The sequence below is a fragment of the Lynx rufus genome, unplaced genomic scaffold (assembly GCF_022079265.1).
Source record: "Lynx rufus isolate CCGP_SWC_20201006 ecotype Redwood Valley unplaced genomic scaffold, mLynRuf1.p SCAF_8, whole genome shotgun sequence".
NCBI classification, from domain to species: domain Eukaryota; kingdom Metazoa; phylum Chordata; class Mammalia; order Carnivora; family Felidae; genus Lynx; species Lynx rufus.
Genome location: NW_025814896.1, coordinates 120,534,870 through 120,561,149, shown reverse-complemented (window position 1 = coordinate 120,561,149; position 26,280 = coordinate 120,534,870). Strand labels below are relative to the sequence as shown.

General features: G+C 38.0%; 1 protein-coding gene across 6 annotated transcripts in view; it reads right to left on the bottom strand.

Annotated features, from left to right (window-relative positions):
• Positions 1 to 26,280, bottom strand: part of DTNB (dystrobrevin beta) — a 240,764-nt gene that overhangs the window by 191,099 nt on the left and 23,385 nt on the right. For all 6 annotated transcript variants that reach the window (XR_006960167.1, XR_006960169.1, XM_047068473.1 and 3 more), the window contains exons 2-4: positions 23,888 to 23,955; positions 14,381 to 14,461; positions 8,384 to 8,597 (exon numbers count right to left, since the gene is read on the bottom strand). Coding sequence is in view for 4 of the 6 variants with exons in the window: in XM_047068473.1 (XP_046924429.1) it covers positions 8,384 to 8,597; positions 14,381 to 14,461; positions 23,888 to 23,954 (362 nt within the window). In the remaining 2 variants the exon portion in view is untranslated. The remainder of the gene's footprint in view (positions 1 to 8,383; positions 8,598 to 14,380; positions 14,462 to 23,887; positions 23,956 to 26,280) is intronic.

The following is a 26,280-nucleotide window of genomic DNA, read 5'->3' as shown; positions in this document are numbered from 1 at the left end:
ATAAAGATACTAAAATGAAAGGGCAAACAGGTAGTGTTTGTTGAGGATGATGGGAGTAAGGAAACTTGTTATTTTAACCCCACCCAGAGTCTCTCCAGGGAGCACCCTCCCTCGGTAAGAAACATCATGCCTCTCTTTCTCAGACTTCCCTGCATGATTCACTGCTACAGACCTATCATTTTATGGTCTGACAATAAACCATGCACATGACTTCTAAAAAGAGTTCTTATTATCCAATACTGAGAAAACACCACGATGAGCTCCGTGCCAAGCTAAGCAGACAGTGAGTCACCCTGAATAAACACTGCTATGTTTTAACATGCAGGCACCTTCAGAAGCCTCGCCGTCCTCACCTGTGCCCTTTCGTTGAGAGCTTGCTCATTTCAGTTCAGCAAAGTCTCAAATTCTACCTATTTTTAAAAAAATATTTAAACTAACCTAATCTGGATCGTGTTTATAGCTTTGCGCTAAGAAGAACTTGCTATGCAAATTAATACTTTTGAAAACAAGACTACAGGGGGCATTTTTTACTTAAGAAACAAGCTGTTTCTACATCTTTAACAAACAATTGTGGCTGCTGCCAACCATAAATTAGTACTTCTCACATAAAAATAGACTTCTACTTTACAAACACTGCTACTAGTCCAATTACCACATGCAGCTAAAAGTAAAAGAACATTTCTTGTTGATTTTCAAAAACTCATATTTTTCCAATTAATCTTAATTTACAAAACTTCACAGTGAATGGATTATGCAATAATCACCTGCAAATCAAGAATCCATTTGGCAAATGTCAAATGGCTTAATCAAGTAAAATCAACTTAGAATATTATTCAGTTTTATCACAATCAGAATGCCTAATTTTCATTTCAACCTTACAAATATTTATTAAGAATTTAGCATTGTGTTTATCAAGTAATCAAAGAAGTATAAGGTAGAATCTCTGCTCTCAAGGGCTTTCAACCTTATTTGTACATTTACGAAGCAGTTTAGAGCATTGTATAACTTAAGGTCAAAATAATAACACAGACAAATAGCATAGGTCATCAAAGGGATAAAAGTGGGGTTGGTGGTAAAAAGGAAGGCTACAGAGTATATAAAAACTTGAGCGGGGTGGGGTAGGGGTTGGGGTAAGTATGCTTGGAGAGAAATGGGAGTATATCATATTGGAAAAATTGAGAAGTGCCTCAAGTAGTTTACTTAGAGCTTGGTATGTACAGGGAATCAAGGACTGATACCATTAGAAGTGAGGAGTACGAATCTCGTTCAAAAACCACAGGGAGTTTTGGAAGGTTCTTGAGGTGAAAAAGGTGTCTTAATCAGATTAATTTGGAGGTACCGAATGGACTAGAGATCTCTCTGTTACTACCTCTCTCCTCACTTTCAGAGAAACAAAGGCAAGGAAAAAGTAACACACTCAGAAGAAGCATGCCCTTTCTTGCCTTTTCTTAAAAACAAAAACAAAAAATAGGGGCACCTGGGTGGCTCAGTTGGTTAAGCATCCAACTTTGGCTCAGGTTATGATCTCACAGTTTGTGGGTTCTAGCCCCACATCAGGCTCACTGCTGTCAGCATGCAGAGCCTGCTTCAGATCCTCTGCCCCCCTCTCTCACTCTGCTCCTCCCCTGCTCATGCTCTCACTCTCTCTCTCTCTCTCTCAAGAATAAATAAACATTTAGGGGGCCCCTGGGTGGCTCAATCAGTTAACCGGTTAATTGTCCAATTTCGGCTCAGGTCATGATCTCACGGTTCTTGAGTTCAAGCCCCACATCAGGCTCTGTGCTGACAGCTCAGAGCCTGGAGCCTGCTTCAGATTCTGTGTCGCCCTCTCTCTCTGCCCCTTCCCCGCTCGTGCTCTGTCTCTCTCTCTCTCTCTCAAAAATAAACAAATATTTAAAAAAAATTTTTAATAATAAACATTAAAAAAAACAACAATACAAAAATAAACACATAAAAAGGAAACAGTAAGATAAGGCCAAAATAATTAGCAAAAAATTGTTTTTCTGAAATATTAGCTAATGGTCAAACCCTTTTCAGATCTGCATATCCTGGAATCAAGAAGATTCTTTGAAAATTAACATGAATGCATGACTTCTCTTGAAAGAAAAGCTACAAAATAATGAGTAAGTGATGGGAAGAGTAAGTGAACTTCAAGTTCACTCATTTCTGCTCCCTGAATAATCCTGGCACCAAGTACTCAGACTGTGACTCAGTGAACCAGTTCTGGTGACACCATCAAGACACCCACCAGGCAGCGTGGGGGACGCAGGGCAGGCAGGTGGGCTGTCCTCCTCCTGGTCCACCAGAGCAGCTGTTTCTCTCCATTTCACACAAGGTTTCCGCTGAGGATTTCACCTTTTTAAAACACCCCAAATCCCTACCTCATTCTCCACCAACCCCCGGAAATTTCCTAAAGGAGTTATGCTCACATCCTTGCAAGAGTTAAATGTGCTGCTTCTGTGAACCTCAAACTCTTCCCACTCAGTCCTAGTTCTCTTCCACTTGTATTTGGCTGTATTTTTTCTTGCCATCCTGAATCCATCTGACAACAAGCAGAGATAACAGTAAATACTGCACATAAATATATCAAGTATTTATGCCTCCCAGGATATGATAGTTTTGCTTAAAAATCACAAATGAGGAAGACTGTAACCTAATGTTATCTTTTTCAGCAACGTCCATTCCATAATACGCTAGCTGGGCATATTCAAAATTTAAGGAATACAACTGCTTTATTTAGAATGAAAGAGTTTGTTTTTGCTTTGTTTCTTTATATTGTTTTGTTTTTAGCATTCAGTATTAAGAGGAAACCATGGAAACTTTTAAATATGTCCAAATTGTCAGAGCAAGACTTTAAAACAGTTCTTAGCCATATTTCCAAACTACACAGCAACTTTTTCCATATTTACCCATCAAAATTAGATACATAAAACTCATGACACTAAAGAAATCTTTAGATTGTTCAAAGTAGCAAGAGTGTTTTATACTGCTCTTTTATTTATTTATTTTTTTAAATTTTTTTTTTTCAACGTTTATTTATTTTTGGGACAGAGAGAGACAGAGCATGAACGGGGGAGGGGCAGAGAGAGAGGGAGACACAGAATCGGAAACAGGCTCCAGGCTCTGAGCCATCAGCCCAGAGCCTGACGCGGGGCTCGAACTCACGGACCGCGAGATCGTGACCTGGCTGAAGTCGGACGCTTAACCAACTGCGCCACCCAGGCGCCCCTATACTGCTCTTTTAGATGGTAAACAATAACTCTGACCTTTCATTAATATGTTCAATACTGATGTAGTATTTTGAAGATTTTATCCAAACCTAGTTTCATTAGATGTATGATTTTTTTATAGGTTTGTTCCATTTAAGGTGTAATTTCATTCCATTCTAAGCAGTAGTATTTCTTGGAGCAAAGCTGAGGGGAAATGGTACTGCAACACATTAGAATGTAGGCACTGGAATATTTACATATGAAATAATGATACTTGAGATCTGCTTCAAAGAAGGCATGAAAAGAGGGAGGGTGGAGGTGAAGATCCTGAGGATACAGATGAGGTAAGTTTGGGGATGTGCTGGTAATTACTGAAGCTGAGTGATAGATAGCTTGAGATTTATTATAATATTCTTTCTATGTTTGTAAATATTTGAAATTTTTCATTAAAAACATTTGAAGAGAAAGATATCCTATGAAAAGTAAATGGAGAGAACATATGTGCAACACATATAACCAAGAAAAAACTGTCATCGAGAGTCTATGAGGAGCCCCTATAATCAGTACAAAAAGAAAAAACAACACGCTAGAACAACAGGCAAAAGACATGAAGAGGCGTTTCACAGAAGTAATATATTTGGTTAGGAAACCCATGAAGACATGCTTGGTAATCAAGAAAATGCAAATCAAGACAATGAGGTATCACTTAGCAAAAACTAAAGTCTGACAATTCTAAAACTTTCAGAAAGAATGTGGATTGAAAGGATCTCTTATGCACTGGTATAATTTGTTAAAATAATTTGATACTATCCTCTAAAGCTGAATTTCATGTACCGCACCTCCCCCCCACCCCGAATTGGCAATTCCATTCCTCAGTTTAGGACCAAGAGAGCAGTCTAGAACACTTGTACGCATGAGCCAGGACGCTCCAGGCAGTGCTGTTTCCCGCAGCAAGAACCTGGAGAAAACGACAGTATTACTGTAATACTGTTGTACAGTATTACAACAGAACGTTGTACAACAGCGAGAATAACTGAACTATGGCTACATGCAACATGAATGAGGTGTTACAATATATTACTGAATGGGGGCACTTGGGGGCGCCTGGGGGCTCAGTCGGTTAGGCAGCCAACTTCGGCTCACATCATGATCTTGCAGTCCGTGAGTTCAAGCCCCGCGTCAGTCTCTGTGCTGAAGGCTCAGAGCCTGGAACCTGCTGCCGATTCTGTGTCTCCCTCTCTCTGACCCTCCCCCGTTCATGCTCTGTCTCTGTCTCAAAAATAAAAAAAGTTAAAAAAAAAAAAAACATGAAATGAATGAAAAAAGTAAATGAGGTAATAGTACAGACAGCCAGACAGCATGAATTTCTTTTTTACAATTAGTAAAAATAATTAAAATTAAACAACACTGTGTTTATGCCTATATACGTGGGGAAAAAACTGTTAAGAAGAACACAGTAACGCAAAATCAGAATCGGATTCACTTTAGTTATGTGCAGGTCAGTGGGATGGGACAGGAGAGATAAACCTAAGTTATTGCTAATGTTCAAGTTCCTGGGTTAGATAGTAGGGCTCATGATGTTTATTACCTCTAAGAACGAATGAGGGAAGAAAGCACGTGTAAAAAGATCAGTTAGAAGCCACGGAAGCAGTCCAGGCAGAAGATGACGGTGACAGGCTGGGTGGTAGTAGGGCCAGAGAGATGCACACAGATCTGAGCGAGTCAAGATGTAGAAATGGGGGCACCTGGGTGGCTCAGTCGGTTGAGCATTCGACTTCAGCTCAGGTCATGATCTCACAGTTCGTGGGTTCGAGCCCCACATCAGGCTCCGTCTGAACACTTGCTCAGAGCCTGGAGCCTGCTTCGGATTCTGTGTCTCGTTCTCTCTCTCCCTCTCCCCAGCTCATGCTCTGTCTCACCCTGTCTCTCAAAAATCAATAAATGTAAAATTAAAAAAAAAATTTTTTTTTAAACAGATGTGGAAATGACAGGCCTTGGTAACTGGCATGGAAATGGGAGTGGAGAAGAAGGAAGGGTGTAAGTGATTCTCAGGTTTCAGATTTAAGGAGCTGGGTGGAGAACGGGGCCGTTTAACAAGAAAGGGAGCCACAAGTTTATGATGCTCAGTGAGCAGTTTCGGGTTGACACGTAGCCATCTCCTTCATAGCTAGTCCAACCACACCCCCCACCACTGTGAGGCATCATGTAATGAGGGGAAGAATTTAACCACTCTACTCCAGAGACACAAATCCTGATCTGTTTGAGCTAAAAAGCATCACATCTACACATGCATGGCCCAAATGCACATTTCTGGAGGGAGGCTCATATACTTTTGTTTGGTGTTGAAAGAAACCAGCTCTCTCCCGCTACCTAGACTTGAAACAGGAAGCATGTAGTAGCTGACAGCAGGTATTTTTTGATGTAGCAAAAGGATGAAGCTGATACAAGAGGAGGGCAAAACCACAACCACTACGAAGAGAAAAATGGAAGCGAGAGCTCTGATGCAAGAAGACAGAGGGCTGGCCTGCCTCTGGGCCTCTGGGCTCCTTGGTGATGTGAGCCTATTCGCCCACTGCTACAAAAGCACACGCGTCAGTGGGCTTCCTACTGCTTACAACTAAAGATGCCGACCTAACACAGACTTTGGTGATGGAAAGGGAGTTTGCAAATCACAAGCCCTACATAATGGAACTGGCTCAACTGAAGAAGAGTAAGGAAGAGTTCTTGTCCCTCAGCATCGCCTGCTGTACCTTCAGACCAGACCAGATGACTACCACCAATATTATTATACTAAAGACCTGATAAGGAAAAAAATGAGGCTACCCAAGTGTTTTGGCTATTCCTCATAGCTTTTACTAATGTCCTACACACAGATGTTTACAACATTGTTCTCTGTGTTTTAGTTGTCAAATATAAGATATTGTAAATCCTCAGCAGAAAAAGAAAATAATTCCTAATAAGATACACACTTGAGGAACAAAGTCTGGATCCTATTTGTTTCTTACTATTGTTTTACAGCCTTACAATGTATTTTAATTGTAACAAAACACGCTGGCCAAAATTTGACTGTAAATTCAGAGGTAAGGGAATTTAAGAATAATCAAATTAGTGCTTCAAATTTTAACTTAGGAATTATAAAATATGAAATCCTGAAAATATTAATTAAAATAAAGAACTAGAGGAGTGCCAGGGGGGCTCAGTGGGTTAAGCATCCATCTCTTGATCTCAGCTCAGGTCTTGATCTCAGGGTCGGGAGATCAAGCTTCACGTTGGGCTCCACGCTGAGTGTGAAGCGTACTTAAAAAAATAAAAAACTACATACTCTACATATCAAAGGCACTCTCCAGCCTAAGTAATAAAGAGGCCAATCAATACAGAGACTAATATTTGAAATATTTCACAAAATGCTACGATTTTCAAAAATAAAATTCCAATAACCAGATCCTTTCATTTTTCCAGTATGTGAAAGCCAATCTCAAATTACCAGAGAGTGAAACAAGATGTTATCATATATACATATACATACATATGTACGTTATGTATGTACATATATATACATATGTATACACAGGCGCACACGCGTGCACGCGCACACACACACTCAAGATTTCAAGGTTAGCAGTGATATAAGGATTTATTGATGCCTATGGCCAAAGTTTTAAATAGGATATGATGTGAGAATTACCAAATTCACCACTGACATACTACAGTCCTTCCTCTTCTTAACTTACTCATCTTTTTTTGTTTTTCCTAGTTCTCTGTAGCATGCCCTTCTATGGATTGTCTTCATATGATTTACTGTTTGCTTACTGTTTTCCGTTGTCTCCCTCTGGATGTGTCTAGCCATCTCTGAATATGTCCCAGAACCTCTGCACCTTCTGCTCCTAAGTTGGGTATTCCTGTTCTCTCTTTTGCTGTCTCTTTGCTCTGCCTTCTTCCTTCCTTAGCCATAGTACTTAACTTATTTGATATGGTTATAGAATCAAAGTTTATATAATTTCTGCTTTGTCATTTTTTAAAAGTAAGATGACTTTTATTTCTCATTTTGTATAAAAAAAAATTGTTTCTTGAATTAATTTGTATTGTGCAACCCTGAACTGATTTACTCACTGAGTTAGTGTCATGAGAAGTGCTGCTTATTCACCACAGAATAACATTTTTACTAAGGTCTTTGTATCCAAAGAGTCATTCCTTGGACAATATAAAATTAACCTTATGGATTCACTAATCTAATTACTAAAAAAATGGCATTCAAATTCTGGGACTTATGTCTCATGTGTACTCTTGTTTTAAAAATTCAAATTTCCTAAAATAATTTTCTATTAAATGGACACAATATTTAATTTGATAACATCTTATAAAAATGTTATAAATTTAGTGAGTGCCTATGTTGTGACTTGACTTTGTCACCTGCAGAGTTTTATCAAGGCACAGAATCTTCAATATTATGAAGTATAATAAATAAAAGCATTTTACAAATGTATCAACTCAAAGTAGGTCTACAGGGAGAAAAAAATGAAGCAGAAAGAATTAACCCATCCAAAGTGGACGGTTGTCAGTATAGCAGAAATCAAAAATCTGAAGTCTTGGTTCCCGGAATATAAACATTAAATTCTATGCTTCCATCATTTATGATTTCTTTTTTGCTTTTTATAATACCAACTTCTCTATGAATATAAATATAGCAAATTATTTGTTTTAATTTGTAGTACATTTAAATAGTTTTCTTCTAGTGTTATAAGGTGTATAAGATAATGTTCTGCACTGAAAAAAATTAAAACAGCATCCTAAACATAAAGAGAAGAAAACAAGACTAGAGTCAAGGGGCATTTACTATTCCAGAGTAAAGAAAGGTTAGCTTCAAGGTCAAATAGAAAGCCTCATAATCAAATTCACAACTTAGCTATACTTCTCTGGATAGAGAACAGCTATACTAAGGTACTTACAATTTTACCAAACACTATGTCTCAGTGTTGTGATTCTCCATAATTTTATGGAGTTTAATATGTGATAGTAAGTCACTCTGACATTTAACCAGTCTTTAGAAGGAACTCATATGGAGTAATTTCCCTTTTAACTGTGATTCCAAGTTGACAACTCATCAAGACACTCTGGAAGAAGGATGACTAAGAGACAAACATTCTTAAAATGAAGTAAACATGTAAGGTACTAGCCTGTCATATGCAGCAATCATAAAGTTGAGGAGGAGGCTGATCGACTGCTCCACACTGATTTGGTGAGTAGAAGGAAGGCGCTTGTTCAGCTGGTAGTAGACAGAGGAGATGACAGTTTCGAGGCGGGACACGCTGATCTCAGTGGTATGGTCCAGTGTATTAAGGCCATTGTCTCGGAAGGCTTCAATCATGTTCCAGATATCAACAAGATGGACTGAAACACAAAGAAAATAAATTGCCAACAATTTAAAAGTTTTATTTCACCAGAAAGATCTAAGAACTTTTCATTTATTTATATCTAATAGAATAGTGAAAGGAGGCAGAATAGGACCCCAAAACATGCCACTTTGGCATAAGGATTATTTTGAGCTAAAGACACTTGAAAAACAGCAGGTGCCAAGAAGGTCATGTTAAACTCCTCTTTTTTTCCTGAAAGCAGGAAATAAACTCCCAAGTGAAAGATGCCCTCCTTATTCCAAAGGGAAAGAAACATTCTTATCCCCAGAGACAGTGAACTGAATCCAAGAGAAATCTGCATAGACTTTGTTAAAATAACCCTTATCTTCCTTGAGTCTCCCCATATATTTTAGTTACTGTTCCACAACTGCTACTCCTTCCTCCCTAGTGTATCAGCATTGATGCCTCCTCACCCCTTCAGTTCTTCATTTTCCTGTGGGAGCTCCCAGGTACAGGAAAACTCTGCGTGCAAAACTGCCAATCTGTCTATGTCCATTTAATTCTCAGGCCCAACCAGAGACCCTAAGAGGGTAAAGTTTTGCCTCCCCTACAATAGCATCAAAAGTATATATTGTAAAATTTAACAGAACCTCAAGGAGACAAATTTCACAAGCTTAGTGGGAGAAATTAACACATTTCCCTTAGTAAGTGATAGAGGAAACATACAAAAGCATAAGTGCGGATGTAGACAATTAAGAGTAGGCATAAAGGGCACTATATGAATTACTGCCCCTAGTGATTAGAGAATATGCTTTATTTTCAAGAGCGCAAACCACCTGTCTGAAAATTGAGCTTATCCTGAGTTATAAAGCTAATCTAGGCAAATTTCAAAGGATTCAAGTAATATCAACCATGTTCTTTGATCAAAATGAGATTGTCAGAAATCATCAAAAAAAAAAAAACACTTTTCAAATAAACTTTATGTTCAGAAATGAAGAAACACAATACTAGGGGATGTCCTTATTCTGATTAAGGGTATTTACAGAAAACTGAAGCAAACATATTACTTAAAAGTAAAATGTTGAAAGCTTTTCCTCTGATATGTGAATAAGATAAGGAAGGCTCACCATCAAATGTAAATTGGTATGGCCACTGTGGAAAACAGTATGGAGGTTCCTCAAAAAATTAAAAATTAAAATACTATATGATCCAGTAATTCTACTACTGGGTATTTGCCCAAAGAAAACAAAGACACTAATTTGAAAATATATATGCACCTCTATGTTCATTGTATCATTATTTACACTAGCCAATATATGGTTGCAACCTAAGTGTCCACCAATAGATGAATAAATAAAAAGGATGTGGCATAGAGAGTGGAATATTACTCGGCCATGAAAAAGAATGGGATCTTACCACTTGCAACATGGATGGACCTAGAGGGTATTATGCTAAGTGAAATAAGTCAGACAGAAAAACACAAATACCATATGATTTCACTTATACGTGGAATGTAAAAAACAAATGGACAAACAAAAAACAGAACAGGCCCATAAATACAGAGAACAAACTAATCCTTGCCAAAGGAAAGAGGGTGGGGGGATGGACAAAATGGGTGAAGAGGAGTGGGAGATAACAGGCTTCTAGTTATGGAATGAGTAAGTCATGGGAATAAAAAGCACAGCATAGGGAATATAGTCAATGGTACCGTAATAGCACCGTATGGTGACAGATGGCAGCTACACTTGCGGTGAGCATATTGTAACATACAGAGTTGTAGAATCACTGTGTTGTGTATGTGAAATAAATGTAACATTGTGTAGCAACTACACTTCAATTAAAAAAAAAGGAAATGCCAACTATCATCATCTCTATTGTATTTTGGGTCCTAAACCAAAATAAATAAGCAGTAATTATCCATGTAAGTTTCAGAAATGATGAAATTTAACTGTCATTATTCAGAAATGACAAAATTCTACACATAGACTATCAAAGTTTCTCCAGATAAATTACTAAAACTGATATTTGAGTCTGGAATGATTGCTAGATACAAGTCAAGATATAAAAGTCACTGTATTTCTATTAGTAACAGAAAATGAAATTTTAGGGGTGCCTGGATGGCTCAGTCAGTTAAGCATCCAACATCCAACTCCTGATTTTGGCTCAGGTCATGATCTCACAGTTGTGAGACTGAGCCCAGTGCCAGGATCTGTGCTGGGTATGGAGCCTGCTTAGGATTCTCTTTCTCCCTCTGCCCCTCCTCCAGTTCTCTCTCTCTCTCTCTCTTTCTCTCTCTCATTTAAAAAAATAAAACAAGGGGCGCCTGGGTGGCTCAGTCAGTTGAGCGATTGACTTCAGCTTGGGTCATGATCTCATGGTCCATGGGTCTGAGCCCCGCATCAGGCTCTGTGCTGACGCTCAGAGCCTGGAGCCTGCTTCAGATTCTGTGTCTTCCTCTCTCTCTGCCCCTCCCCCGCTCATGCTCTGTCTCTCTCCATCTCTCACAAATGAATAAACATTAAAAAAAAACTGTTTTATTTAAAAAAAATTTTTTTTAACATTTATTTATTTTTGAGACAGAGAGAGACAGAGCATGAACAGGGGAGGGGCAGAGAGAGAGGGAGACACAGAATCGGAAACAGGATCCAGGCTCCGAGCTGTCAGCACAGAGCCCAACGCGGGGCTCGAACTCATGGACTGTGAGATCATGACCTGAGCTGAAGCTGGAGCTTAACCAACCAAGCCACCCAGGCGCCCCCCAAAAAAAACTTTTTTAATAAAATAAAATAAAAAAGAAAGAAAAAGAAAATTAAATTTTATATACTATTTATAATAGTATCATAAATCATCAAAAATTTAGGAATAAATCCAATGGAGGAAGTGCAAACATCTCCACAAAAAAAAAAAAAAATTATAATTTAACTGGCAGAAATTAAAGAGCTAAATAAATGGAGGAACATACCATGTTCATTGGAGGAAATGTCAATATTAGAAATATGTTGATTCTCCCCAACTTAATCTATAGATTCAGTGCAGTCCCAACAAAATGCCACAGGGCTATACATTAAAATAGGATAAATTTTACTATATGTAAATTATAACTAAAAAAAAATCAAGAGGGGAACCTGGGTGGCTCAGTCAGTTAAGTGTCCAACTCAGTTTCAGCTCAGGTCATGATCTCATGGGGTTCACAGGTTCAAGCCCCACATCGGGCTCTGTGCTGGCAGCATGGAGCCTACTTGCGATTCTCTCTCTGTCTGTCTGTCTCTCTCTCTCTTTCTCTCTCCCTCCCTCTCTTTACTCCTTCCCCACTCACATTATCTCTCTCTCAAAATAAATAAACTAAAAAAAAAAAAAAGTAAAGATGGAAAAAAATCCCAGCAGTGTTGTTTTATTGTTTCTTTTTAGCAGAAATTGTTAATTAGATTCTAAAATTTATATGAAAATAAATATAAAAAGACCAAAACTGTCCCAATATTAAAAAGAAAAACAGAACAGGGGAGCCTGGGTGGCTCATTCGGTTGAGCGTCTGACTTCGGCTCAGGTCACGATCTTATGGTTTGTGAGTTTGAGCGCCACGTCGGGCTCTGTGCTGACAGCTCAGAGCCTGGAGCCTGCTTCAGATTCTGTGTCTCCTCCTCTCTCTGCCCCTACCCTGCTCATGTTCTTCTCTCTCTGTCTCTCAATAATAAATAAACGTTAAAAAAAAAAATTTGAAAAAAAAAAAAAAGAAAAACAAAACAAAGTAGGAAGACTTGCTCTGATATTAAGACTTATTATAAAGTTATAATAGCAGTTACTGGTAGGATAGACAAATAGACCAGTGGAACACATGAGTCTAAAAGCATATGCGGAAACTGCTATGAACATTCTTTTTTTTTGTTTTTTTTAATGTTTATTGATTTTTGAGAGACAGAAACGGAGCACAAGTAGGGGAGGGGCAGAGAGAGAGGGAGACACAGAATCTCCAGAACAGGCTCCAGGCTCTGAGCCGTCAGCACAGAGCCTGACGCGGGGCTTGAACTCACAAACCGTGAGATCACGACCTGAGCCGAAGTCGGATGCTCAACCGACTGAGCCACCCAGGCGCCCCTGAACAATTATACATTTCTCCTAATGAGTATGAAGAGAAGATTTGAAGGCAGTGAAGAAAAAAGGATAGTTTTTTCAATAAACCATGTAAGGGACAATTGAACATACATATGGATAAAACTGAAATTTTACTCCTACTTAAACTATACACCCACAGAAAAAAAATTTTTCAGGTTGATTAAAGAATCATATGTGAGGGATGCCTGGGTGGCTTGGTTGCTTAAGTGTCTGACTCTTCATTTTTTTTTTTTTAATGTTTATTCATTTTGAGAGAGAGTACAAGCAGGGGAGGGGCAGAGAGAGAGTATCCCAAGCAGGTTCTGTGCTGTCAGCACAGAGCCCAACACAGGGCTCAATCCCACTAACCATGAGGTCACAACCTGAGCCCATATGAGCCACCCAGGTGCCCTGAGTGTCTGACTCTTGATTTCAGCTCAGGTCATGTTCCCAGGGTCGTGAGACTGAGCCCCACATCAGGCTCCACACTGAGCATGGAGCTTGCTTAAGTTTCTCTCCCTCTCCCTCCCTCCCTCCCTCCCTCTCTCTCTCTCTCTCTCCCTAGCTCACATGTGAAAAAAATCATATGTGACAAAATAAAGCTTCTAGAACAATGCATCTTTTTACTGTACATTACTAATGCCACTAGTCTGTTTTCAGACTCTCAACACTGCACACATACACTACCATTTCCCAAAAATAATTACAGGAAGAATTATTAAAACGGTAGTTGCTCTGATAGTGATTTTCAAACTTTTTTACCACAACCCACAGAAATATATTTAACACACACACACACACACGTCTAAATATATAAAAAACAAAAGTTTCACAAAATACTTTGTCTTACCATATAATTCGTGTTCTGATTTCTTTTCTTTCTCTTTTTTTCTCTATTATGTGCATTAAAATCTGGCTGCAGCCCATCAGAATGATTTCATGAACCATTAGTGGGTCAAAACCCATAATTTGAAAAACAATGCTTTGAGAAATCAGAGACTTCAGTTTAAGATGGCATGGTAAACTCCCTAGAGAGAATTTCATACTAGGACTTTTAAGTAACGCTTCAAGTAGGGTAGAAGTATTTAGATGTAAAGTGACTTACCCAACATCATGTGTTTATAGTAAATGCCAAAACCAGGACTAAACTAAGGTTTTTCCAGTTCCAAAGCCAACGTTCTTTCCATTACACAAAACAGTTTTTCATTAATACACACAAACAAGAAAAGTGAAATAATTCTGTCATAAGTTAATCTTCATGGAAATTAAGAAAGATTCTATATCCATGTGTGTATATCTATGTATCCGTACATACACATATATATTTTTTATTTACTTATTTTATAAGTAGCAATTGTGAGGTGATTACTTATAGAAAAGGCTGATTCATGTTGAATTCATTTTAATCAAGAAAATTAATTTATCACACCTCTATCAAAATACTGTTTTTCTTTTCTTCCAGAAGCTGATTAAAGAGGTGAGAAGGAGAAAGCAATTCTCCCACTTAAAGAACATTAATACTATGCCAGCATCGAAACCAATTACATTATTGAATTTAGTAAACATTTTGAGGGACAAGTCCTTTCCATGAGAAAGCTTACATTTTAATAAACATTCAAGACAAAAATAATTCAATTAACATTACAGGAGGACCAAAAGATACTAAAACCTTTTATTTATATTATTGAGAGCACTATCCAGCTATCGCAGAAATTAGTGAAAATGACTTACGGTTGCATCGCTTTTGTACAAATCGTAATTTGCAAGCTGTTCTGTAAGTTGATAGTCGTATGACATCAAAATTCTGAGCACCTGAAAAAAGGGCAAACAACATACGTTCAACTGGACTTACCAGTTAATTTCTAAATACTGGGAAGTGACTCTATTCCACAGCATGGGCACAGGCTATATATAACATGGCAACTAGGCTTTTCTTCTGAGAAAACAAAAGGGGTAAGGAAGGGTCAGGCACACTTTCTTCATGCCCACTCCATGCCCAGCACCATGACAGCAGTTCTGCCTATATTATCCTGTCTGCCAGCCTAACAAAACTCGGAGGGAGAACACTCATAACTAGAGTGAATCTTTCCTTCGATACCACTTATATGAGAAACACTAGGGAAACTAATGTGAGAAGCTGGGAAAGGAAAGTTCCATCCCCAACTAACCAAACAGAAAGATTACTAATCTGATCAATCAGACTGTACACCATGTTTACCACTGGAGAAGTAACCGTACAAAAAAGTCAGCACATGGGGTATATAACTCACTCTCTTTCAGGTTCTCTCTCCAGTGCAGTTAGAGTCAGATTTAGGTACTGCAAAATGCAATAGAGCAAGTATCACACAAGTCCAAAGCGAACTGGTTGAGGGAAATGGGAAACTCCATAAGCTCCAGCCCAGTTTGCCAGAAATCTCTACTCTTAAGTTCAAGGTGCTAGTCAAGAATTAATTATCACTGTTTTCCTTTGCCATTTTTTTTTACGCTGTGAAAATATATCCCTCTAAACCCAGTGGAAAAAGGAAGTAACAGTGGGATGGCACAGGATTCAGACATTCTAGGGATCCCTGGCCATATCATTTTTAAAATCTAACAGCAGTCTGAATCCCAAAATAATTTCTACAAGTCAAGATATAATCAGTAACTTTAGAACTTTATTAAAATCTTATTGTACCAACATTCAACCATCCAGGTTCTCAAACTTCTGATACATTTACCTTCTTCTGAAGCAGTCCTCTTGCCAGATATCTATAAGGAAAACCCTCATATACTGCTCTAAGAATAGCCTTCACTTTTTAAAAATGTCCCTTATGTAAACGTCATATTGATTTCCTGATCAGAAAATATGGTAGTTTAGCACATAAAAAATAGAATAGAAAGTCCCCAGTGAAGAAGCTAAAATGATTATCCCTTTGAGTATTCTGAACTAGAAGAGATTACTGTTCATTTCATTATCATTCATTTTGAGAATACTTCATTATAAGAAATACACTAAATGTCCCTTTAATACTAATATGTCAGACAGTACATATCAAGCTTATCAAGAAATGGTACAAAAAGTCCTAACTAAACACACAGGCAAAACTCTAGCCACAGGTGGAGAGCCCGGTGAAGCTCCTGGATAGATAGGAGACAATCTAGAAATACTGAGTAGCCAAAACGTAGAGGGAAAGGATAAGAAAGGATTAACTCTTCTTTCTTTATTATGGCTCTCTTCATTCATGAGAACAGGATATCAATCTCTATTGTATAACCAAATCCCAAGGAAAGCAAAAAATCAAATGGGTGAGTTTCATTGTATCTGCTTGTATCAGAGTCTCCTGGGGAACCTGGAATCTTCAGTCTAGAGAGTCCTACAATCAAGCTAGGTTTGGGAAACCTAACTATCCAACTCAACTAAAAGGTCTGGCTCATGCAACTCTTAAATTCCACCTCACACCCAAGCCCAATCAGTATGGGCTACATATAATTACCCAAACATGCCAAACCCTCTCATCTGAGCCTTTGTAAGTGCTACTTACTGCTCCAGCCCCTTCTTCATCACATCACTGAACCGACTCAGCCTAGATATCACTTCCTCCCAGATCTTTTCCTGGACCCACCTCCCCACCCTCCACCGAGCTGCCCCAGTCATGGCTCCTACTGCCCTATCGTTCCTTATGTCCATTTCCAGGAAAGTAAGTTTGATGAAGACAGAAACCATTTAATTGTTGTGTTGTTCACTATTATATGCCCAAAAGTAGGACATACTAAGACTAGTTCCTGAAATATTTGGTGAATGGATAAATAACTGAAAATTAGGAAGTTCTATGTCACTGGTATAAAAGACTGATCTGCTTCCTCCCAAAAATATACCAAGTAAAGTCAAAGTATCAGACAAACTATACAATTTTGGAAAAGCTGATAAAGAGAGATGATAAAAGTAGTGGGAAAGCCAACTCCTTTCTCCAGGTAAACATGCTGATACATTTAGCCTTCTTCAGATAGATCACAGGATTCCAAACCATGTTCGAGGGAGCCATAGGATTTGCTGGAGGTGCTCGGCAGACCATGGGAGGTGCAAGGAGGTAAGTGTATTTTGTTAGAAAGGCCTCTAACTGATGAGATGAGAAGAGAAGGAGAAAGGAGAGAAGAGATTACAAACTGAATAAATATAAGTATAGCAACATTTCTGAATTGTCCGAAAACTTACAAAAAAAACTTTTCAAGAGAGTGAGTCTGAATAAGTAACAAATATAAACATAAATGACTTCCTTATTTTTTTTTTTTCCGGCAGTACAATTAGAAACCCTAGGGACCAGAGATGAAGCCAGAGGTCCCAGCAGAGAGGAAGGTACAGACCACAGAGTGGTGACTTCTCAGGGGGTGAACTAAAAAAAAAAAAAAAGAAAGAAAGAAAAACGATACCACAAAGGGAAATGGTAGAGACACATGGCTGGCTCCACCTAGATTTAGATTTAAATTTTATTTATTTATTTTTTTAATTTGAGAGAGAGAGAGAGAGAGAGAGAGAGAGAGAGAGAAAGCATGTGTGCATGGGGGATAAAGGCAGAAAAGGAGAGAGAGAATCCTAAGCAGACTCCACACCCAGCGTGAAGCCCATTGTAGGGCACAATCCCACAACCCTAGGATCATGACCTGTGCTGAAACCAAGAGTCAGATGCTCAATTGAGTGAGCCACCCAGGCACACCTATACTGAAATTTTAAAAGCAAGCAAAGAAAGTGATAGTCAAATAGATGAGACAAAAGAAAAACTGATCATACAAAAGAATTATAAAGTCTAACTTGTGGCATTAAAAAAGATAATGCTGAGGCACATGGGTGGCTCAGTGGGTTGAGCATCCAATTCTTGATTTCAGCTCAGGTCATGATCCCAGGATCGTGGGATCAAGCCCTGCATCAAGCTCTGTGCTGAGCATGAAGCCTGCTTAAGATTCTCTCTCTCTCTTCTCTCTCTCTCTCTCTCTCTCCCTTCCTCTGCCCCTCTCCCCTACTTGCTCTTTTCCTCTCTCTAAAAACAGAAAATCAAAAATTTTTAAAAATTAAAAAAAAAAGTTAATACTAAAAGTGGTGTATCTTTCATAAAGGAAATACTCTAAAACATTATATTCCAGTATTACTTTGAACAAAGTTATAAATATCAAGCTCTGAACTTCATTTTAATTGACATTAGAATTTCTAGGGTAGCCACAAAAAGAACAGGAAAAGAATACGGAAACTCACAACCAAGAAGAGGGAAAAGTAGAATGGAAGGAAGGAAGTTCAATTCATCTAAGGAAGGCAAGAAAGGAAGAAAAAAAGAAAAAAGAAAGGACACATTTGAAGCACAAAGCAAGATGGATGAAAAAATGAAATCTATCTGTATTCATAAAAAAAATTAAACAGAATAAATTCTTCAGTGAAAAAGCAAAGACTGTCGGTCACAAGGGTAGTTGTTAAATAGCTTAGCTTATGCTGTTTCCAGGAGATACACACAAAACATAAGGCTACAGAAAGTTTTGAAAAGATACTATACAAAGCATTCTAACCAAAGAAAAAAACTGGTGCAGCCATATTAATAACAACAAAATAGACTTCACAGCAAAACACATTACTAGAAAAAGAGGGTAACTACATAATGACAAAATATTTGATCTCCCAGGTAGACGTAACATTTTAATGCATGCGCATCTACAAACAAAAGCTTCAAACTACTGAGAGAACTAAGGGGAAAAAATTTTAAATCTATGATCAAAGCAGAGATTTTTAACGTCTTTTAGTAACTAAGGAGTCAAATCCATAAGGACAAAAGAGATATGAATAAAACATGTAACAAGTTTGATCTAAATAATGCAGAAATCATACACATTATTTTCAAGCACTCATGGAATATTTACAAAAACATGTAACAAAAAAGATCGCCAAATTCAAAGATTCTAGAACGTCTCTCATTCCCTGATCCATATCCCAATTCAGCTAAGTATTTTTTTTAATTCAAAGTCATTTATTTGCAAATTTTTTTAAAAGAGTACTCTAAATAATTCCTAACAGAAATAAGAAAGCACAGAGAAGTGATCATGAAAATGGCATATATTGGAACACATGGAGCACAAAAATAGAAAATCACAGGAAAGAAGTTCTTAAGTGCTTATATAAGAAAGAAAAAAGTGTTAAAATAAGCAGTTGGAAAAAGGAACAACAGAATTGCCTAAAGTAGAAGGAAGAAAATAATAAACACAAGAGAACAAAATAATGAGGAAGAAACAAAATACATGGAGAGGACCGACAAAAGCCAAAAAAGTTCCTTGAAAAGACCAATAAAACTGACAAAATTCGGGAAAAGAAAAAAACAAAATCACAGTCTCTGAGACTGGAGGGAGGCCTGACGCCAGCATTTTATCACCTGACCTAGAGAGCTTTCACTTTACCTCCAGAGTTGCAAACTACAGTTTTAACTTATCACCTTTTTCTTAGTAGTTTTATACCATGTAAGAATTGTAAACTACCAAATTCCTTCTATGTAATTTATTCCGGTCTTCTTTTAATAAATATTTATTGAGCTACCGGGCCTACTGGGATGAAGAGATGTGATCCTAATTCTCATAGTGCTTAGTCTACAAGAGAAAATATTAAACCAAGAAAGAATAAACTAATTTCACTGCCCTTCATAGTTTGGAATTTAAATATACGGTCTAAAAACAGAAAAGCTTAAAAAAAAAACAGAAAAGCTTAAGAAGATTATAGAAAAATATAACAATGGTATAATAATAAAGCCACACAACATAAAAAAAATACAACCTATCTAAATTATTAAACTATTATGACTGCTTTCATGCTATAACAGCAGAGTTCAGTCGCTGTAACAGAGAACTCATTATATGGCCTCCATATCCTAAAATACTCACTTTCTGACCCTGAAAGGAAAAGATAGCTAGCCCTAGCACTATATTTACAGAATAAAGGAGAAATACATTCATCTCAAGAGAAGCAGAAAACATCTGATAAAATTCGATACTCGTTCATAATTTAAAGAAATAATAAATAAATATATAGAATAAAGAAAATAATAGTAATAACTCTCGGTAAATTAGAACCTAGAAGTAGTTCCTTAACCTGATAAAGGGTACAAAACCTGCAACAAATATCATTTTAACAGTGAAATACTACATGTATCCCCATTAAAGTATGAAACAAGACAAGGGTGGCTGCTATCCGTCCTGTTCTTCCTGTTCTTATATCAGAGGTCCTAATGAGTAGGTAGGTAATAAAGAAGAGGTATAAGAATTTCAAAAACAAGAATTAAAACTGTCTTCGTTTAAAAATAATATAATCCCATAGAATGTACAACATCCAGAATGGACCCTCATGTAAACTATGAACTTTGGGTTTTACAATTTGTCAACACAGGCCCATCAGTTTTAATGAATGTACCCTCTCGTGGGGGATGTCGATAATGCGGGAGGCTGTACATGTGTCGAGACAGGGAATAGATGGGAACTCTCTGTGCCCACCTCTTAATTTTACTGTGAACCTAAAACTGCTCAAAAAAAGTGAAGTCTCGGGGTGCCTGGGTGGCTCAGTCAGTTAAGCGTCCGACTTCAGCTTAGGTCATGATCTCGTGGTTGTTTGGGTTCGAACCCTGTGTCAGGCTCTGTGCTGACAGCTCAGAGCCTGGAGCCTGTTTCAGATTCTGTGTCTCCCTTTCTCTCTGACCTCCCCTGCTCATGCTTTCTCTGTCTCTCAAAAATAAACATTAAAAAATTTTTTAAGTCTCTTTTAAGTAAAAATCTATTAATTACCCATTGAGAGTAATAAAAGAGTGGAGAAAGATCACTGGATTCAAACTTGACATGAAATCAACCCAAAACCTAGAGGGTATAACTGTATGATAAGGCTGGCAAAAGATGATTTCTGCATCCATAGAAGGGAATAATGCTGGAGATTTGGGGGGAGTAGGAAATGAGAGAGTAGGCCAGATATGACTGCCACCAATGCAACTCTTCACATGAAAAAACAGGAGAGACAAGAAGCCATACCAAACATCTCCCAAACTGTCCAAATCCTTGAGTTTGTTACAGAGAATAGTAATTTATCCAGGGCTCATGTATCAGAATAATATTCACTAAGCAGTAAACCCAGTTCTTCACAGAACACCCAATTTCTATTCCAAATATCGACCGTCACTGTACTCTCTCACATGCCCATGTTTGTTTCCTGAAGCCACCCCAGGCACTTCTTTTTTATTTTTTTAATGTTTATTTATTTTTGAGAGAGAGTGCATGTGAGTGGGGAGGGCAGAAAAAGGGAGGACAGAGGATCCAAAGCAGGCTTGCAAAGACAGCAGAGAGCCCAACGTGGGGCTCAACACCACAAATTGCGAGATCATGACCTGAGCCAAAGTCAGACACTCAACCAAGTCACCAAGGCACCACCCCCCACCCTCCCCACTTCTTCTTCTTTTTTTTTTTTTTTTTTGAGAGAGAGAGAGGGCGCAAGTGAGTGAGGAGCAGAGAGAGAGAGAGAGAGAGAGAGAGAGAGAGAGGGAGAGGAGAGAGAATCCCACAAGGGGCAGAGAAAGAGGGAAAGAGAGAGAACCAGAGCTAACCCGAAGTGGGGCTTGAGCTCACCCAATGCAGAACTCAAACTCATAACCTGAGCCAAAGTCAGATGCTTAACCAACTGAGCTACCCAGGCATCCCCCTCACTCCCAGGTAGGTACTTCTTAATATCAGGAATCATCGTTTATTTCTTTGGATTCCTTATTTTGTCTGTTTCCCCCTTGCCAAAGTGTAAGCAATATGAGGATAGTCAGGCACTACGTTTTGTTCTCACCTTAACCCTAGCACTTAGAACAATTCCTGGAACATAATAGATCCTCAATAAATGTGTTAAAAATTAAATAGAAAAGATGACCCCTATGCTGAGCCTTGAACAGCAAACAGGAACAACGAGTCAGATGAAGGTGAGCCGAACAGCATGAGCAAAAGCACAGAGACATCAAACATATGATCGATGTGGGAAAAGCCAATTCAGTATGACCGGGCAGTGACACCCATGGTGTATGATGGAAACCGGGAACCTATGAACAGAGGGAAAAAGAGGCCAGGAGAGCCTTGCCGGGCATGCCCAGGAGCTTGGACTTTCTTGGGAAAGCGATGAGGAGCAACTGAAGGGATTTATGAAGGAAGTAACACAGATTTTTGCAGTTCAACTGGCAGCATCACAGATCACAGATTGGAAGGGGTTGACACTGGAAGAAGGGATCCGAAACAGATTGCTTTTAGTTCAGAAAAGTAACAATGATAAAAATATTAAACACAGCTAATCACATTAAATACCTACTATTCTGTGTCCGTGTTAAAGGCCTGACGTTATCTCATTTAATCTTGACAATAATTCTATGAAATAGATACTACTCCCATTTTATGGACAAGACAAGTGTAGCAGCACAGAGATTAAGTAACTCACCTAAGATTATACAGCCAGAAAATGAGGGAGCCGAGATCCAAACACGGATAGTCTCACAGCAGAGCCTGGATTTAAAGCCACTAAGGCATGAGAAATTCAGGAGTCCCTTAAGAGGTAAAACTCAGCAGCACTTTGTGATTTCTTTGGAGGTGGAAGGTGAGGTGGAGGGAAGTGACTGCAGGGTGTCTGCCTTGGATGACTAGCAATTAGAGACTCAGAACTACAGAACTCGTTAAAGATCGCCCGGACTGACTGCCCACCCAATGCCACAAATTTCTTCTCTGACATCTTCAATACTTCTCTAGCTTATGCTTGACAGGACAACATAGATCTCAGTTAAGTCAAACTCTGCCTCCCGTTACTAAGACTCTAAAGATTTAAAATATCTTGCTTGTCGGGGCGCCTGGGTGGCGCAGTCGGTTAAGCGTCCGACTTCAGCCAGGTCACGATCTCGCGGTCCGTGAGTTCGAGCCCCGCGTCAGGCTCTGGGCTGATGGCTCGGAGCCTGGAGCCTGTTTCCGATTCTGTGTCTCCCTCTCTCTCTGCCCCTCCCCCGTTCATGCTCTGTCTCTCTCTGTCCCAAAAATAAATAAAAAATGTTGAAAAAAAAATTTAAAAAAAATAAAATATCTTGCTTGTTGAAAGAGGCTTCTGAGACTTTATCTACTGATTTTTACTCTGGGATATGCAGAATTCTAGAATTCTACAAGTATCTCAGGGGCTATCTCAGGCAGGGCTCCTGCCTCCCCTCTTCAACCAAGCAGTACCAATTCTATGACACTCTCGTGTTGAGGGTCCTTGTAAGATCTCATTTTTTAAAAAGAGTACAATGCTTTTAAAAGCAATCATGAACACTGGTACAGACCAATAACCCTATTTCATGGCAAAGGAATTTGTGGTCCACCAAGTATGAATGCACAAGTCAAGGTCACATAGACAAGTAATTGGAGACCAAACTAATCATTCAAATACTGGGAAATGACCCACTTCTCTCGGCCACCTTTCTCTTTGAGTTTTATAGAAGAATATAATTTTTTAACAAGATTTAAAACCGTACCGTAAAGTAATATACCAAACTATACGTTTGTACTTTTAATTATTCCTACAGCTCTAAGTTTTAACACTTAGTCCTCTATGCCTCTGAATCTGTATCCAGTGTAACTTAATTTATATAATGTATTAATTATTTATCACCACCTGCAAGCTCATGGTAACAATGGAGTTACAACAAGAGGTCTAAACTGACTGGTGTGCCTTGGGACACCTGGCTGGCTCAGTCAGTAGAGCATGTGACTCTTATCTCAGGGTCATGAGTTTGAGCCCCAGCTTGGGTATAGAGATTACCTAAAAATAAAATCTTAAAAATAAATAAATAAATAAACTGACTGGTGTGCCCTAAACTCATAGATATGCTAGGTAACATTTCTGCCTTAGCATTCATGATCTTACTTAAGAAAGTAATTCAAGTCAGGGCACCTGGCCAGCTCAGTCAGAAGAACATGCAACTCCTGATCTCGGGTTTATGAGGTCAAGCCCCATGTTGGCTGTAGATATTTAAATAAATAAATATGTAAAAAAAGAAAGAAAGAAAGCAATTCAAGTCAACTCAATTACAATATATGCTCTGACTTGAGGTCCTTCAACTCCATGATTCTTCAACTCCCTTTTTTCCCTTTTCTAAAGCTTGGAATGTGCTAAGGATTAAAGATGTGACTTGATCAGGAAAAAAAAAAAAAAAAAAGGCATCCCCACACATACAAACAAGGGCTCCAGAAGCACTCAAGACTCACGCATTTCTATGAACAGCTGCCTCTTCTCTGCCATGGTCTTCCGCTTGTTCCCACTTTCCTCAATCATCCTAGAGACAAAAAAAGATACAATAGACCACTGTAATTTGACAGTTCAACCAAGAGCTTATCATTCTATTATGAAGAGGTCCCAAAAACCAAGTTGTATGTGCACATTTAAGACAGCATCAGTAAAAACAAAGTGGAAGCCTGATACAGAAAAAGACAAATAACTGTCCTTTTATTTATCTGACAGCTTCTAAAATAATTACAAAGTTAATAATTAAATGAGCACATACATTTGCTTCCTGTGCTGAAAATATGGAGCTATGTCTTATTTCTAACCTTGATTATTTTCTCTGCAGAGTCCTGGATTAGCTGAGACAGTTTCCCATATCCCTACTGTTTTACAAAGATAAACATGTTACTAAGTATAACTTAGCAAATAATTATAATGAAAAACTAAAATAAAGAACATAAGAAGTTATTAGCTTATACATAAAAGATATAAATAAAATATTCTATTTTATATTAAACAATATTAAACAAAAAGGTATTTATCCCCAAACTCAAAGAGCTCCTAAAGGTAAGTTTTTATCACATGATAATAGTTTAGGTTGACAGACATAGGCTGTCACTCTGTTAAAACTCTTTCCATGCATTACCTCATTTAATCCTTCCAACAACCCTAGATACTGGTTATCATTTTTATTATACCCATTTTATAAATTAGGAAACAGTCTGCAAAGAACACTAACTTGCTTGAGGGCACACAAACAGAAGTGGTAGATGAAATCCTAACCCTTTCACTAAACTTCTTACATAACTGTTGCTTTTAGATGCATATTACCAAATCTCTACACCTAAAAAGCTAAAAAAAACCAACAGCGTATTGCACAGACCCTAGTGATGCAAAATCTCGGATAATTTCCGCTGCATTTTGCCTTATTCTGTGAAGAAAAAATATCTAGACAAAGAGCGTAAGCCTAACAATTTCCTTAAGCAAAATTAAGCTGTTATTTACATAACATACTCTCAAATATGTTAGAATCACAAATTAAATGATGGCTACACAAATTACATATCCATTAAGACAAGGTGCCCAGCAAAGTATAATTATAAATAGTATCCTAAAGAAAATTTAAAATGTAAATGCAATCCTTAACATCCTACAACTAATGTTTTGATAATTAAGACTGACCATTTTAGATCATTGATATGTTACAAAGTACTCTTCAACACACATGTTGGTTACTTAACAATTTACCCCCAAGAGAACAGAATTTTAAACGAAAAGAAAAAGCAACTAGAAACAGCAAAAATTAAATGAAATCTAAGTCCTACAGTAAAAAAACAGAAGTTGATACCCATAGCCTGTAATTACTAAGAAAGAAAGTTACTTAAAAGTTTACTGCCTCTTCCTCAATCTTGGCCTGTGAAGACGTAATAACAAATCTTAAATGCTAAACACAGATTAAAAGAGAATATCATAATATCCTTTATAACACATCTCATTTATTAAATCCTTTTTCTACTTTTGCTATTTCTCTACATCACTTTTTTTCAAAGTTGGGTATAAGAATTCCTGGAGATCTCTAAATTCTTCATGACAATCTTCTAAATTGTATCTTTGTTTCCAAGTTAATCTTGGAAGAATTAATATAAATATATCTGGATCATCTGGATGTCCACCAAACTACAATGCTAACATAAAAATACCAACATTCTCTATAAAATTTAAAGAAGACCCAAAGTCTAACAATATAATGTTCAGTATGTCCGGGAAACAATACAAAACTATTTGGCAAACAAACAACCAAGACAATCTTAACTCACAAGGGGAAAAACAATCAACAGATGCCACTGACGAAATGACGCAGTTGGTAGTAACCTGACAGACTTTAAAGCAGTGATTATAAAAATGCTCCAATTGGCAATCACATACACTCTTGAAACATGAGTTAAAATCTTTTTTTTTTTAATGTTTTATTTATTCTTGAGAGAGACAGAGACAGAAAGTGGGAGAAGGCCAGAGCAAGAGAGGGACACAGACTCAGAAGTAGGCTCCAGGCTCTGAGCTGTCAGCACAAAGCCCGACGTGGGGCTCCAACTCACAATCCGTGAGATCATGACCTGAGCCAAAGTCAGATGCTCAACCGAGCCACCCAGGCGCCCCAGAAACGTCAGTTAAAATCTTACGTGTCAGTAGAGAAACAAAAGATAGGAAAGGAACCAAATGGAAATGTTAGAACTGAAATATAAACTCACTGGGGGAGAGGAGGTGCTCACTGGATGAACTCAACAGTAGAATGAAGACAAAGGAAAGAGTCTGTAAACTTTAAGATACATCAAACAGAAATTATCCAATCTGAACATCAGAAAGAGAGAGAGAGAGA